Source organism: Prunus mume, linkage group LG4 (assembly GCF_029339155.1).
Source record: "Prunus mume cultivar Tortuosa linkage group LG4, ASM2933915v1, whole genome shotgun sequence".
NCBI classification, from domain to species: Eukaryota; Viridiplantae; Streptophyta; class Magnoliopsida; order Rosales; family Rosaceae; genus Prunus; species Prunus mume.
The window spans coordinates 12553399-12569412 of NC_142701.1; the positions used below are offsets into that span (position 1 = coordinate 12553399).

At 35.6% G+C, this 16014-nt stretch overlaps 2 protein-coding genes across 8 annotated transcripts; one reads left to right on the top strand and one right to left on the bottom strand.

Moving 5' to 3' along the window:
• The first annotated feature begins 1404 nt into the window (after positions 1-1404).
• On the top strand, positions 1405-6541 carry LOC103327734 (Ubiquitin-conjugating enzyme family protein). The gene is made up of 11 exons (XM_008230108.2): positions 1405-1552; positions 2007-2072; positions 2196-2263; positions 3276-3309; positions 3456-3525; positions 3869-3926; positions 4116-4244; positions 4966-5057; positions 5607-5691; positions 5933-6011; positions 6163-6541. Exons 1-11 carry the CDS (start codon positions 1546-1548, stop codon positions 6243-6245), a joined length of 771 nt encoding a protein of 256 aa, XP_008228330.1. The 5' UTR covers positions 1405-1545; the 3' UTR covers positions 6246-6541.
• A 173-nt stretch (positions 6542-6714) lies between these two features.
• On the bottom strand, positions 6715-15731 carry LOC103327808 (Amino acid dehydrogenase family protein). Of its 7 annotated transcripts, none has more exons than XM_089049775.1 (16): positions 15400-15731; positions 13974-14568; positions 13233-13362; positions 12940-13141; positions 12606-12692; positions 12468-12527; positions 12282-12368; positions 11167-11238; positions 11022-11077; positions 10563-10648; positions 9132-9222; positions 8873-9030; positions 8665-8756; positions 7848-7928; positions 7481-7554; positions 6715-7198 (listed from the first exon to the last, which is right to left on the bottom strand). In XM_089049775.1, exons 2-16 carry the CDS (start codon positions 14533-14535, stop codon positions 7123-7125), a joined length of 1914 nt encoding a protein of 637 aa, XP_088905901.1. In that variant the 5' UTR covers positions 14536-14568; positions 15400-15731; the 3' UTR covers positions 6715-7122. The 7 variants fall into 7 exon arrangements, with proteins under 7 accessions (XP_088905901.1, XP_088905900.1, XP_088905899.1 ...); XM_089049774.1 differs by having other exon boundaries at positions 7848-7931; XM_089049773.1 differs by having other exon boundaries at positions 12267-12368; positions 15400-15730.
• Positions 15732-16014: the final 283 nt, after the last annotated feature.

Genomic DNA, 16014 nt, shown 5'->3' on the forward strand with positions numbered 1-16014 from the left:
GAGTCGGGGTGGTAGATTCATGAGAGAGAGAGAGAGAGTAGGTGGATAGGTTGGTTGGGGAGTGTGGCGAGGAAAGGTTAGGGGACTGGTTGTCAATGGGAGGATAGGGGTTGATGTGAAAACCGGGGTGCAAGGAATGATTGTATGGTTTATTTAGGTTGTTTTGTTGCTTAGGGCTTCAGTTATGTTGGGTTTGTGAGCTTTGTTTGGGATTATGCTTAAGTGTGTGGTGATGTGGCTTAGTAGTTTCAGTGCGGCTTTTTATCCGTTTTAATTTTGTTAGATGTCATGTTGATGCATTTGATTATATTGTTGAAGTTTATCTAATAAAGTTTATCTTTAATTCAAAACACAAAACTTAATATTTTGAGGGGGGTGTTGTATGCAATTGATCCTTGTAAGAATGATTTGCAATTGAGCTTAAAGGTCCATCACACTTCATTCCTTGCCTCAACTCAAGTTACCCTGCTTGTCTACGTGTCTTCCTATATCATTTACATGTGCGCGTTTTGGATTTTATTTGAATTTGTCATTTTATCTAAAATCGTCTTCTAATACTTGCTTTCTTTATTTGCCATCTCAATCTTTTTACCTTAATAGAATTTGATTTTGAAATGATGAAAAATTAAATAATAAGTTATCAAAATTGTAATATTGAGAAAGTTAACAATTATAATGAATTATTTTTTATATATATAGACATTATAATGAATGCTTAAGTATGTTATCCTATAAAGTTAAGTTAATTAAGGTTAATCCTCCTTGATAGAATATTTGGCTCTAGTTACTAAGCATGCATCAACAACAAAAAAAGAAAAAAAGAAGTGGTTAGCTAGTCTTTGTAGATTCATCTTTCACTATGATATGTATCCGTCTATTTATTTGATCAAAGTGATATAAATAAATAAATTTTAATTTGGTTAAATTTCCGCGAGAATTATCAATACAGATGACTTGAAAAAAATAAATGGTTCATAAAATGCGATTGCTAATTTAATTAGAGGAAAAGGTCCCTAAGTTAATCCTCATTCCTAAAAAAGAAAATAATTTTTTTCCAAAAAAAATAAAAATAAATTTGGTTCTGAATTAAAAAATCTTAGTTTGTATTCAAAAATATCTTTATTTTGGTTTATTTTAGAAATAAAATTTGGATGTAGATGTAGAAGACAAAAGAGGACACACCGACCCCGTTTTGGTGGTGAGATACAACACGGACAGGTATATATTAAAATCCCAACACTTGTCCCACATGCGGGCCAAGGGCCCCACCTTTTTCATAGGATGACGCTAGGTCTTAGATGGACGGCTCTGATTAACTGATTGCTTCCAATTTTGATAAACCGCATCATATGCTTTGAAAACAAAAAGATAAAAAAAGAAAAGAAGAATTTATAAACTTAAAATAATCGATAAGAAAATAGCAAGAGCAAAACGCAGCGTCTCGAGTGACATAGGTTTTCTTGAGCTCGTGGAGTGTGGCTGATTTGGTTCGGAGACACCTCTGACGAGCGAGAAGAGCCAAAATCAGAGAAGCATATCAAGATCATGACGGGTAATTGATGTTAATTATACGCTTCTGCTAATAAAGTTTGTTTCTTTATCGATTAGACGAACTGAGGGGTCTCCGTTTAGAGATTGTTGTATGACTTTTAGCTGCGCAATCAAGACTATATCCTCTAAAAATGTCTTATTTTTATGTTGTTTTGTAGCTTTGAAGTTTAAAGTTATGAAATCTATTGATTGTTTACTTGGTTGTAGTTTGTTACTGATTTTGGTGATGTATACTGTTTTTTGAGGGAAACTACAAATACCCAGAAGCTCCAATGGAATGTTTGTTTGGTGATAAAAAAAATGTGCTTTTGTTTATTTGGCTAATTGTGGAGGTTTTAGGGATATGGGTTTGGTAGAAATGTGTGAATTTTATCAAATAATTATGGAAGTTAACTCATTTTATGTTTAAAGCTATGAAATTTACTTCACTGTATGTTTTAAAACTATGTATACAGACTACATACTAGAGCAGGAGATGGAAATTGAAGCGTTGGAAGCAATACTTATGGATGATTTCAAAGGTATGTGGTGCTTCTACAGACCAGCATTTGTTATGAATTTTTGTTTTTATCTCTTTTTGTCCAGCTTATCAAACATTAGCATTTAATAGGAATTTTCTGTTTTGTTGTTTTTCTTTATACCAGAAATTCACTCGGGTGAGAGTGGGTTAAACACTTCCAAGAGGTGTTTTCAAATAAAAGTAACTCCAGTGGTAGGTATCTCTGTCTTTAGGCGTATCCGTTTCCTTTTCAATTCTAATGGCATAATAATAAATTAACCCCACGAGTAGCAAATGCAATATTTTTATAATTGTTGGACGCACACTCAAAATAATTTATCGTGGTTCATACTTTCTTGTACTTTAGTTGGGTAAAAGTAGACTAGAGTTGTTAATCAGCCACGTTTGTTGAGCTCCTTTGTCCATTTTAAAAGCAAAAGCGTAATTCCTGTTAGTGGCATTAGCTTCCTCCTTGTACAAGAATGATGTGATGTATCTATGTAAAAATGGATACAAGTTCGTTATCATTCTCATCTCTTGGAAGTGGATAGAAGTTTCTTTTTTCTTCTGGTTGACTTCTATCCACTTCCAAAAGCTCAGAATGGTAACGAAGTGTCCAGCTTTACCGCGATACATCACATTTTGGGGCATATAAGGTTTTCACTGGATCACTTTTCATAATTTTGGGGCACGAAAGAAATTCCTTGGAACTTGCATCTTTTTGCTCGTTCCTTCATCCAAGCGTATTGGGGTGTGATGTCAAATGCCAGATGAGATTTTTTAAGATTCTCCAACAGATCATGGCATTTCGCATTATTGTGCGGTAAACAACTTGCTTCTCACCCCATATCTGGTGCTCATTTTGTAGGATCGAGGTTAGTGATATTTGAGTAGTTAATGTCCTACTAGCACCCTGACACATCTTTTACTTGATTGTATTGGGAGCAAGGTTCACGTAGCTTGTCAGGGATGGGTGTAACTAGGAGCATTTATGTCATTAGAAGTAACTGGATAAATCTACGGAAATATATTTTTACAATCAATTGCTGCTTAGATCCGTTGAGGTGGTCGCTCGTGTAGAGCTTGCTTCTTCTCTAGAAATCTGCATCTTCCTGTATAAATCTCTTTATGCATGTCAAGCCGAAAATTAATACCATCTCCCAAGACATATGTCACTTGACATATAACTTTCCTCTTATGCATTTCCTCGCTTTCTTTTCAACAGGATGATGAGGCAGATGAAGTAACAACTGCTCCAGGTTATTGTTTTTGCATTATGATGTTTTGAAGAATGTCTTTTATTTAGAAATTTCAGGAGTTCCCTTCTTTTTTTCTTCTGGTTTTTGTAGTTTGGATCTTTTACTTTACATTTGGACATAAGTTATTTTGGAAACTTCTGTTTCAGTTCAGCTGGCTTTGATTTTCTCACACACAGAAAGATATCCAGATGAACCTCCGCTTTTGAATTTGAACAGGTATCACATTCCCATGCATAACACTGTGCAAATTAGTACTATGCTATTCTCCACTCAGTGCGTTCAAGCAACTGCATATTATACAGACACAAGAAGTACTAAAATAAACCTAAAAGAAACTAAAAGAAGTATGGAAAAAACTACTCTTGGGTCTTATGAGTTCAATGGTACAAATTCATTTTGATGGTATCCCTCTTCTATCAACGTTGTATTGTTCAGGTAGATTAGTTCTGTCAGCATTGTGTTGTTGAGTTAGGATGCTGGAAAGTCAGAACTGTGAATGCAGGGTTGTTTATAAAGGTATTGTTCAAGTTCCAACTAATAGTTGATCTTTTCCCTCCAGTTTACGTGGTATACAAGGAGAACATCTTAGAATTTTGAAAGAAAAGCTTCAACAAGAGGTAATTCTTAGGCACTCTTTATAGCTACACGCAGTCTTTTTTGTTTTTTCTTTCTTCTAGTTCAGTCTACTGATAATTAAATAGGCAGCATATTTTGATCTGTACGAAGGTGAGGTGTAATACAACTTAATGAATTATGTGAGTTTATCCAAATAATTCTGATTTTGATTCAAAACTTATATTCTACAGGCATCTGAAAATCTTGGTATGGCTATGATCTACACACTAGTTACATCAGCTAAAGAATGGCTTTCTGAGCAATATTGTCAAGACACTAGTATTGAGGATGCTGAAGCAGAAGAAGCAGCAAAGGATGATGTATGGATTTTCTCCTCCGTCTTGAATTCTAATAATCTTCTGGCTATTTGCTTTCTAAGTCCTTAGCATAATGGAGCTTGCCTCCAAGAGTTCCTGGAAAACTATGAAATATCCCAAAACCTTGCAAAGCTGTTGAATGCAATGTTTTTGGCAAATTGTTGAATGTACACTGCATTGGTTATTTATCATGCTCCATATCAGCTGTCTGTAGTTAAGTCTTGCTGAGGTTTTTATTTAAAATAGCTTGGAGAATTTTTTGTTTTTGGTCAACTAGCTGGGAGAAGTTATGTCATGAAATCTTTGAGGCTGTTAATATGAAACTGCTAGCTATTCTCTCTGTTCAAGAGAACAATCCTCTCCCATTCTCTGTCCTGGAGGAATGGCAGTTGTGTATCTGGAAAGATGAAGCTTCTAGAAGATAAATCATACTTTGGTAGTTGTGTATCTGGAAAGACGAAGCTTCTAGAAGATAAATCATACTTTTTAAACGTGTTAATCTTGTTTCTTCTGCACCCTGCATTTTTCCCTGTGATTTCAGCTGAACTTGATAATGAATATTTGTGAAAACTGCATAAGCAGCTTCAAACTTTCCCATGGGATTTATTTCTTATTAAAAAATGGTGTATGCACTATTTGCATCTCTGATAATGAGCATCTTCTTGAAAGACATGTCTTAAGAAGCTGCTTCACACTTTTCTTCTCACCTCTTTTCCCCTTTTAGGTAATTGTACCACATGGAGAACCTGTTACTGTTGAAACATTTCTGGCATGGAGAGAGATGTTTGAAGCAGAATTGGCACTTGAGCGAGCCAAGTAAGTTATTTATTTATTTATATATATAATTTCAAAATAAGGTTTTGTTTGGTAACTCTTTGAAGTTTCGCTGTTATAAAGCATGTGAAGGTGGTGATAGTTATATCATTAGCTGATTGTAGGTGATACAAATGCTTTCCTTTCTGGTATCTTTTCACCAAAAAGTTAGATGTATAGGGGAAGAAGAAGCGTGTGGCAGATTAAATTCATTTCTTAAGTTTCCTACTTGCACTTTAGGCCCTAGGTTGTACATGATAGATATATGACATTAGAGAGGGAAAGAAGGGAACCTGGGTCTTGGTTTAGCAGGTAATGCAGTGGTACGATTGGGATCTGTGGTAGGTTCAAATCCTACTATTACAAAATATTCTTTTTGAGAAAGCAATGACAGTTCATAAGCACTTTGACTAAGACTTCCCAGTCAAAAAGGAAAAAAGAAATTCAAAGGAAAACTTTCTTGAAAGTTAATACTTTCCAAATAGTAGATCATTTATATGTCTTTGCGTGTGCCTTTATTTTTATTTCTAACTGATGGTGATTGATTTCTAGGTTAATGCCTGAGGCTGCGCTTTCAGCACCCAAGGAAAAGAGGCTCACAGGTAGACAGTGGTTTGAAAGTGGAAGACATGCTGTGGTAATTTATTTTCCCCCTGATTCTACCTTGCTCTCACATTGATCAGTTTTCCACAAAACAAAAACCAATATGTACAATAAAATGTGTACTGGTTTCATGTTGTAAACATAATACAAGTGAAAATTATTGGCTTATTACACTCTTGCGTCAAAAGAATTGCAGCATTTTCTTGTTGACACATATAATGGTCGATTTGCAAAGAATAAACAATAAAATAGGTGAATTTTTCTCTTCTCCACAGAAAGGAGCAGCCCCAGCCACTGAAGGGTCTGATGAAGAAGATGTGGAAGACATCGACTTCGACGATGATGATTTTGAAGGTGATTCTCTCTCCTCTAAGCCTATTTAGTCTAATGTTGATCATACCAGAACCATAGTCGGACTGCTTAATTTTGTAAACACGGATTAGGCTGATGAGTGTTTTTGTGTTCCAAATCTGATGAAACCCTCTTGTCTTGTGGTTAATGGCAGATGATGAAGACGATATGCTTGAACACTATTTGGCTGAGAAAACCGACTCGTCATCCCACTCTTCCAAGAGAGAGACTAACTAGAGCACTATCCGACGACGTATGCGCCCGCATTTGGCTTTGTCTTCATATGCATTTTGCGCCTGGCTTTAGGCCTCGAGGACAAAGAGGAGATGTGGTTTTACGACTGCCATTATTTTTTGTAGAGAGCTGAGAGGAGTGGATTTTGCAAAAAGGAAAATAATTGGAAAACTTGGTTTTTTAGGTGTGAATCAATATTTTTCATATTTGTAGTCTTGTAACAAGTATCGATGTTAGATACATACAATATTGTTTCCGTATATTTTTATTTAAAATTTTGATCTTGATTTTATACAAAATTCGCTTATGTTATATATTTGCAACTAGAGAACACGAGGGTTGTTACCCCATGGATTAGCATGTGTGGTATCAAGAAAGTCAATGGTACGAAAATTAACCATACCATGCCAGATAAAAAAGAAGAAAAAAACATGAAATTAATACTGCCGTTCTCATTGGTCGGAAACCTAAATAATAGAAAATTTTAACATATTATTAGAATTTATTTCCAATCTCAGTCACTATCCAAAATATTCCACCAGGCAAACGAGTACTTTATGAAGAGCTCCCTGCTCTGCACATTGAGGCCCTTCCTATCCTACCACTGAGCTACTACACAATTTTCACTTGCGCTCTGCCTATTATAATTTATCCTTATCCCTTTTCCATGTCAGGGCTATTACAACATTACATATTATGTTACAACGGAATCTGCTATATCTCAAACACCACCTTGATCTTGAAATCAACATGGGAAAGCTAGTAAAGATCAACAACTTGCAACGGAGAACCGCATGCATGTCTCCAAAAATCGTTCATCGTTGATGACACTGATCAGCTTTTGAGGAACATGCAAATAATTGTACAATTTTCTTCAGTTCTATACACATCCTTGATCGGTCATGGCTTGAGCAAGAGTCAGAAAAGCAGAAATGATGGCTCCGTGTACCAAAGCCCTGTCAAGCACGTAAAATGACACATGACATTAAGAGAGTTCGATCTTATGGGAGCAATGCAATGACGAATCATTAATTAGTCCAGGTACCGACAACATAATGAACAAAGCATTGCTCATCGCTGTTTAAAAGCCAGTGTGCATTTTTTCTTTAATAATTAACACAAAAGGCACCAGGCACTATATGCACAGCAGTAAGACTAATTGGTTTCAGAAAACAGTATTCTCATGACAACACTAACAGGAAAAGAGAAGGCAAGTGTCAATTTGATAATGTACTTACTCAGGACTTTCTTTCTGGTAACCAAAATCAGCTGCGGCTTTGAGGCTTCTCTGATAAGTCTGTTTCATTGCTTCCTGAGAGTTACAGATACAAAGGAAATCAGAAATCATTTAAATAAGAAAAATTAATTTTTTTTAAAAAAACAGCTCAAGACCTTCGAGTAAACTTTAAGTTGAACAATGAAAGGGTGTTCACAATTTAGCTTTTCTAGAGGATATTTCTCATGCTACTAGAAGTCATTAAGACAGACTCTTTTAGTTCCTCACAACTCCAACACATGAGAAACAGAATGCGTGGCTTTTAAAAACTGCTCCAACTACTTACGGAAAAAGGTTATACCAACATGATAGAATATAGAGAGCCTCACCTGTAATTTAGATTCAAAGTCCTCGGGGGACCAGTTCACTGAATTACACTCGTGGTTCAATTCAAATTCTCCAGCCACCACCTGCTACCAAGCAAACACAAAGAGCATAAATTTCAAGGGAAACGAAAGTAGTAGATAATCAGAAGCCATACTGATATAAATATTTGAAATTATTAACTCATGCTGTTTCGTCAAATGCCTGAACAAAAATAAATTACTTTTACTTCCCACATATTCTCCCAGTGCCACTTGCTTAAAAACTAGATGTTAGATCTTGAACCTGTTAAAATTTGAGAATTCAACCCAAAACCAACCGACAAGAAGTGGAGAAACATGATTTTATAAATTAGATGCAACCCAATGTTAAATTTTTATATTCAATACTCCCTCCACTCAGCTAAACATGTGAATCAGTTATATTGGGTGATGTTGAACATGCACGTCTATATTAGACCTAGCACGTCGATGAATTGCCCCCTCTGATAACATGTTATAGCCAAGGATAATGGGTGGATAGGTTCATGATTTCACATATTGAGATGAATGGATTAGAATACTCGATGTGAGATTCTTATATTCTTAAACCATTAATATTGAATGATGATCCCACGGGCTGCTGAACTTCCTTTTTTTTTTCCTTTTGGCCTGAAGAATTCCATATTATTTCAGAAAAGAAAAAAAAAAGCTTGGCTTGAATTTAGCCTAAATTCGGACCAAATAGAAACATGAGGAGAATAAATTTCACAATAGCAGCATTGTTCCAGCACATATTAAAAGTATATCTATCAAGCATGAATTGGAAAGATAAGAATCATACTCCACCAGCGCCAGCAGCCACTGCAGGAGCAATTAGAACATTAGCTTTTCTCAGAATATCAACAGCATCAGGTGTACAGGGCATGTTTGAACCTAGAAACAAAATAAGAACGACAATAATGGTGAAATAGGGTTAAAATAAGTGAATACAAAAACAAAAGGATAAGAAATAAAAAGCGAGGATGCATGTTGTCACGAGTAATTACTACCTTCTACTAGTATACGACAACCTGAATTAACCAGACTAATGGCGTCAGACTGATCAATTTCATTCTGTGTAGCACAAGGAAATGCAACATCACACCTTTCAGTCCAAGGTTTCGCTTCATCATAATACTTAGATCGAGCATAAGTCTTTGAATAATCTCTGCAAATGCCACATGTAGAATTAATGAAACCTGAAGGTAACTATAAGTCCATATAGCAATTTCACAAACAGATGTAAAACAGACGGCAAGAAACACATACCTCAAACTTCTATTTTGCGCTTTGATCTCTCTCAAAAATGAGATTTTCATATAATCAAATCCTTCCTCATCCACCAGATAACCCTTTGAATCTGTGCAAAAGTTTTGCAGATAAAAGGCATGTAAGCCATAAGAACTGTCAAAACCTAAAAAAATACTGCTATTCTTCTTCATATCTTTTCTCTTTCTTCAGATGCAATGAGAATGATAATTCATTTCTTATTTTGATCCCAACTCAGTGACAGATGTTAATCATACCATCTTTACCATATAAGATACAAAACCAATCATGTCCAAAGAAGATACAAACAAATTGACCACTAGCAATCTATGGTTCTAACTTACGTGCTAAGATCATTGTTGAAAACAAGATTGTTCTCGTAGATCATTCATGACTCGCGTACCTAATAGACGTGATCACATAAAAAATAATAATAAAACGTTTGACCTTCTTAGGAAGTAAATCATGTCAGAGTAAACTTGGTGGAGTAGGCATAGCATGGATAAGAGAAGAATTCTGCTTATGGAAGCCCAAGGTTGATTCTCCTAATCATAGGCTATTGTCCAAGAACAGGTGTCCATGACAGTCAATTATTAGTACTTTCACTTTTCTTGAAGTTTCTTGAGTTCGGTATTCCATAATTTCTGCAATTGCTGGTTCTAAGACATTGTTTTATCTTATCATTACTTGAGTTATAATGGCCCATGGTTTTATCATATCATTACACGAGTCTAATCAAATAATGGGCCTTTCTATGTGGCTTCCTGAGAGTTTACTAGTCCAGAGTTTGTTTGAGTCTTGACCAATTCCAACAAGGAATATACCTGCCACATTAACAATCCGTTGGCAGGTTTCTGAAACTGTCCACGTCAAAACTACAGTATTATAATCATATATAAAAATTAGCTTTTGGTGTTCTCAAGATTGATCTAACATCTATGGCCACCACAGCAGAAGTAGGAGGTTTATTGAGTTATAGCCAGGATATCAGGATAAGTACTACAAAGTTCAATATTATTGTATTCCATCACTTTCAGTAACAAACTGCCAAATAGTTGAAGGGTCTTGCATGCTGCTCTGTATAAATATAAACAAAATTATAAAAAGCAGAAAAGAAACAACAAACTTCTCACAAACATCTGTAAGCAGAAATGCCACCAAATCAAGATGTTGAGAGTAAAAAATAAATAAACTGCAGTGGATTTCCTCCTTTTCAGCGCACTCTATAGTTTATGATTCTACGTTTGATGCATATTCAGCACTAGCACTTACCAAAATATTTTACCTCTTTTTTACACTAATATTAATCAATCAGGCCAACGGCATTATGATTAAACCGTGGGCACCATTCAGTGATCTAGTATGAATACATAAAAAAATTCTATGACGTGACATAAGTAGTTCCAAAAATACTTGTTTAAAAGAAAATACCAGAAACTGTAATGGGAAGAGCACCATATGCAATAAGCTTCTCCAGGACATGCAAAGCAATCTTTCCTGAGCCACTCACAACACACCTGGAGAGAAATTCATACAAGCCTCTTCAACATTACAGATTTGCAAAACAACCTTTAGACTGTCAATTACAAATTTTAAATTTTAAGCTCTCTCTCTCTCTCTCTCTCTCTCACACACACACACACACACACATATGAATAGATACATATATACCCATAAGCCTCTGCATGCTTTACATCATCTTCATAAAATTGAGCATACACAATTTCTCATATTTACATGAAATATAATAGTTATCAAGTAAAACATAAGGATTGGAGTCTTCATAAGGCTACCTAAACAGAAAGAACTCACATGCGCTGTTCTAAGTCAATATCCTAGAGTGTTAGTATGCTATGTAATTGACTATTAAAAAAGTTTAAGTAAACGTACCTTAATCCTTTGAAATCTTTATTCAGGTCTGCAAGTAGGAGCTGTGCAAAGAAAACCTGCAGAAGCATGGGAACTTTGTTAACTTCAAAGGAAATCAAGATGAAAAAGGAAACAACGAGCATGGGAGAATTGTGATATTAGTTACCAGCCCATATCCAGTCGCTTCAGTTCGAAGGCTAGAACCAGACCAAAATATCCTTGGCCCTGTAAAACTTCCCTGCATAAGTAAGGCATACATATGAAAAAATAAAGACATTACTTAATGTTCTTCCCATGAGAAACACATAAGCAGAAACTTGACTTTTGCATGGACAGAAAAGAACACTAAATAGATAAAGACATATCACTTAATTTTCTTCCCACAATAAACAGATAAGCAGAATCTAGACATTTGTACAGATAGAAAAGAACAATAGAATTTGTCAGGATAGAAAAGAATTACGTGTACTTTCTAATTTAATTACTGTTTTCAGGATAGAAACTTTGTCGGGATAGAAACGAACAATGGACTTTACCAGACCATAAGAATCGCAAACATATGAAAACATAAAGACATTACTTAATGTTCTTCCCATGAGAATCACATCAGCAGAAACTTGACTTTTGTACGGACAGAAAAGAACACTAAATAGATAAAGACATATCACTTGATTTTCTTCCCACAAAAAACAGATAAGCAGAATCTTGACTTTTGTAGAGATAGAAAATAACAGTAGACTTTATATGGATAGAAATAAAAAAGAATTATAAACTTTATAGGGACAGAAAAGAACAACGGATTACTAGTTTCATCCTTCCCAATACAAAGCAAAAGGAGGCAAATATTCACTGTTTTGCTTCTGTACCCGACCTATTCACTATTTTCTTTTTATGACAGATATTTCAGCAATATATTTCAATACGCACCCTCATGAACTTCACCGCAAATATCATCCTCAATTAATTGGACATTCCATAAATGGGAGTCGCAAGAATAAAATTTCCATAAATGTTGGGTACATGTGGATATAAATGAGTACTCTAAACGGATCAGTGGGCAACTTGTCCTCTACTTTGTAACTTTCATCTTTTCTTTTAATACGACCATGCTTCCTGCTTTTTTTTTTCTTTTCTAAAAAGAACATGTTTCCGCTCTAACACAATTAACACATTCCTCATGAATCATGATACAAGTTACACATGCTTCTCAGGTACTAATTTATATCCACAAAAGGCAAGAAGATATATTCAGAAATAGTTTGTTACCGGTGTTTCTGGTACCTGAAAGTGACCAGCTAGACGTCTATATTGTCCGAAGAGATATCCCATCTCCCGAGTACCAACACCCATCTCCTCTGAAGGAAGGTCCTAAAGTGTATACAGCATTAAACCAGACATGCAGGATAAAGCATCGAATTTCCATATATAGAAGTAAATATTTATGGAATGAAATCTTCCTGAAGTTACCTTGTCAATACCCAAATAGCGATACATCTCATTCATAAAACTTTGGCAAAAACGCATAACCTGCCAGCTTAGAAGACAATCATTCAGAACTCCCAAGAAGGCTACTAGAGACCACATATAACAGAATGAAGATTTTACCTCATTATCACTTTTTCCCTTTGGATCAAAATCACTACCGCCCGCTGCCCCTCCGATCTTGTATGGTGACAAGGCATTCTTTAAAGTCTGTAGAGAAGGGAAATAGCACAATGTAAAGCAGTCACAAGACTTAAAGTCACTTCCAGTCTGAAATTTTTACCTAGTCACTCGTATTCATTATTAAATTTGGTGTTCTTATGAACACCTAGCATTGGATACACAAATCAACAGAGGGTAATGAAGAAAAAATTTGGCCAAATTTAACACAAACTTTGACACAAACCGACCTACAGAAGATAAGTCATTTAACAAGAACTCCAAAAACAACCAATACCTGTTCAAATCCAAGAAACTTGGTAATGCTCAAGGTCATAGAAGGATGAAACCGGAAACCACCCCTACATGGACCCAAGGCCTGGTTAAACTGTACACGAAAGCCTCGGTTAACGTTTGTCTCACCTCTATCATCCACCCATGGAACTCGGAAAACAATCATACGCTCAGGTTCTAACAAGCGCTCCATGATGCTTACATAACTGAAACAGTTTAGAGCCACTTGATCAGATTTTACATGAACCTAGAATAAGACCTTATTTTCTTTAAATACTGTGCCATTAGGTAACTCACTGAGAATTTTTTGCAATCACTCTTTCTAAAGCATGAACTACTTCTTGCAGTGATTGTATGAACTCAACCTCATGAGGATCCCTTTTCAGCGCAGCTTCAACGATTGATCCAGCCGTTTTTGACATAAGAGCTACATTTTAAGAGTAATACCAAAGAAATACCAGCCAAACAGGAAAACTAATTAATAAATTAATCTCATCATTTCTTTCTTTCAATCATGAGAAGGTATAAAATATATGCAAATATCGATACATTAAAGTTTAACTAAAACTCCATATAATGCCGGAAGAAGTATATAGGTGTACAGTCATGTGTATCTTACATAAGCCCCCTTATAACTTAGCAAATTGCAGATTATAACAGTTCACCGTAACCAAAGTTTTCATTCAGCAACCAGTTCAAAAATCGATATATTAAAGTTAACTAAAACCCCCTGTGATGCCGGAAGAAGTATTAAGGTGTGTCCAGTCATGTGCATAAGCCCCCTTATAAGTTCGCAAATTGCAGATTATAACAGTTCACCGTAACCAAAATTTGCATTCCGCAAGAAGTTCAAAAATTACAAATCCTAACTGCAAACATAACCTTAAGAGATTACTTTCTATAAAAACGAAAACTAACACTAAAGTAACACTCTGCAAAGAGAATATTTTGGGTGATACTCCACCAAAGGATTAATGCAGATTTTAGATGGTCAATATTTTCAAACCATACCGTACAAATAGAGCATAATGTGCTAACCTTTGACATAAATGGGTTTGTCAGCAACGATCTTATCCTTGGAAGCCATTTGAAGGCGAAGTGCCTCTTTGTGAAGCAAACTATTGTTGTGTTCCTCGAGTGCACTCATCTGCATATTTCGGCTACCCTCATTTCCATAGGGGTTTCTTCTATGCTTCCGGCCATACTCCCTACACACAGAGCAAAAAATCCTAGCCGTCCCTTCCTTGACATCAACATAAGCCCATTTGTAGGTATCTGCCCATTCCTCTCTCCATCTTTTCACAACCTTTTTCTTCCTTTTTACTGGTTGTCCCTTTGACATATCTTGGTCATCGCTAGGGATTTGAGAAACCATTACCATATTCTTGCTTTCATCATGATCCTCAGCAGAAGGTTCTCGTGGCGGACCACCAATGAGGGGGGTGTTAGCAAATGCAGGATCATCATCCCCAGGTCCAATTTCTAAATCAATCTCTTCTCCAAGCTCCCGAACCACCAAGTGGTGCCTCTGTGCCTGCTGAATCAAATTCATATCATCCATCATGGAATTCATCCCTAATCCACCACCCGGTAGCAACATTCAGCATGACAATCTTAACTGAAACCTGAAATCCTGCACTAACCGTTTGTTAACATGGATAAATTTATCGAACTCCATTTACAAAATTATCTAAGATTGATAAATTAGAAAACAAAATAACTTCAGAGAACATGATAACTAAAAACAATTAGAAGAATCCTAAGACATCACCTTGATTTGAAACCTCTAACGTAGCAAAACCTTATAACGCTAGTAGCCACCAAGTTGAGGTTTACGTAAGATAAGGTGTGAATTAATATATAGCATGAAATCTTCCATTTATATTTTTCAGTTATCCTTATTACCTTATACTCAATAGAAAAGTATAAGTGTACAAACTTAGTTTACAATACTCAGTTTCTCATACAATTCAGAATTTGTTCCCCCCAAGCATTCCTTTGTATTTCCAAGGTAAGGCAAGAAAAAACCTTTTGTAAATCCTATAACTTCCACTACAGAGGAAATGAAAAACTCCACCACACTGAGACTAACACAAGCATAACTTTGATAACAGTTATGACCTCCTAAAAGCCAAAACAACAAGAACCAAAACATCAATTATCTAAACATCAGTTTTCTCAGCACCCTTAAGAACTTTCTAAACCGCATATAAAGTAACTGCCCATCGAGAATTAATCATTCAATTACACCCACAATACATCCATTGCACCTAAAATCCAAAATCACTTACGACTAAGGAGTTCTTAGAGAAGAATAAAAAACCCCAGAAAACAAAAAAGCAACAGTATTTCATTTCTAATCATTGCTAGAAGTTATTTTTTTCGGAATTCAATAACATCCATACGTTAATTGTCAATTTTGAAGAATACCCAGAACTTAGAAATCAAAAAATCCATCAAGTACCGTGAGTACAGACGATGAAAACGATGAACTTGAACGTTTCAAGTTGCAGTTTCAAACTGGTCCCTTGAGCAGTTGCTCTTCTCCAAAGCTGGAAACTTTATGCAAACGGTTGTGGAAATTGTTGAAGAAGATGACACAGAGAGTGAGATCAACACGTCTGGATAGTCGGGCTCTTGTTCGATCAGATTTTTCAGTGACGAGAAGAGATTGTATGGTACAACAGTACGTAAAGGAAAGAAAAATAAAGGAGAAAGCTTTTATAAATATATTTGAGAGATATAAATATATTTGAGAGAGAGAGAGTATACAAGTTGGGTGAATTTCATTTCTTAAACTGCAATTATGAGTGTGCAAATGTTATTATCGTAGTGGATAGTTACTTCTTCTCTGTGGGGCGCGTGACACGCGCTCCCTTAATAACCCTTTTCTCCTTGTTTTTCTTTTTTAGGACAATCAAAATTCGAAAACTAGTGTAGTAGTTGGAGTAATTATCCTTACGTAAAGTTATAGGTTTGAGTCTTAGCATACATATTGTGTGTATGAGTTTAATATATTATCATGCCCTCTCAATAAGAAAAGTTTTATAATAAAAAATTCAAAAAAACATTTTAGGAC

Coding starts and splice junctions, on each gene's coding strand:
- LOC103327734 (XM_008230108.2), top strand. Junction 2,073..2,195: donor ACTTATGGATGATTTCAAAG/GTATGTGGTGCT, acceptor TCTTTATACCAG/AAATTCACTCGGGTGAGAGT. Junction 5,058..5,606: donor TTGGCACTTGAGCGAGCCAA/GTAAGTTATTTA, acceptor ATTGATTTCTAG/GTTAATGCCTGAGGCTGCGC.
- LOC103327808 (XM_089049770.1), bottom strand. CDS start 14,535: ATGTTGCTACCGGGTGGTGGATTAGGGATGAATTCCATGATGGATGAT. Junction 13,142..13,232: donor GTGATTGCAAAAAATTCTCA/GTGAGTTACCTA, acceptor AAACTGTTTCAG/TTATGTAAGCATCATGGAGC. Junction 9,031..9,131: donor GCGCAAAATAGAAGTTTGAG/GTATGTGTTTCT, acceptor TGGCATTTGCAG/AGATTATTCAAAGACTTATG.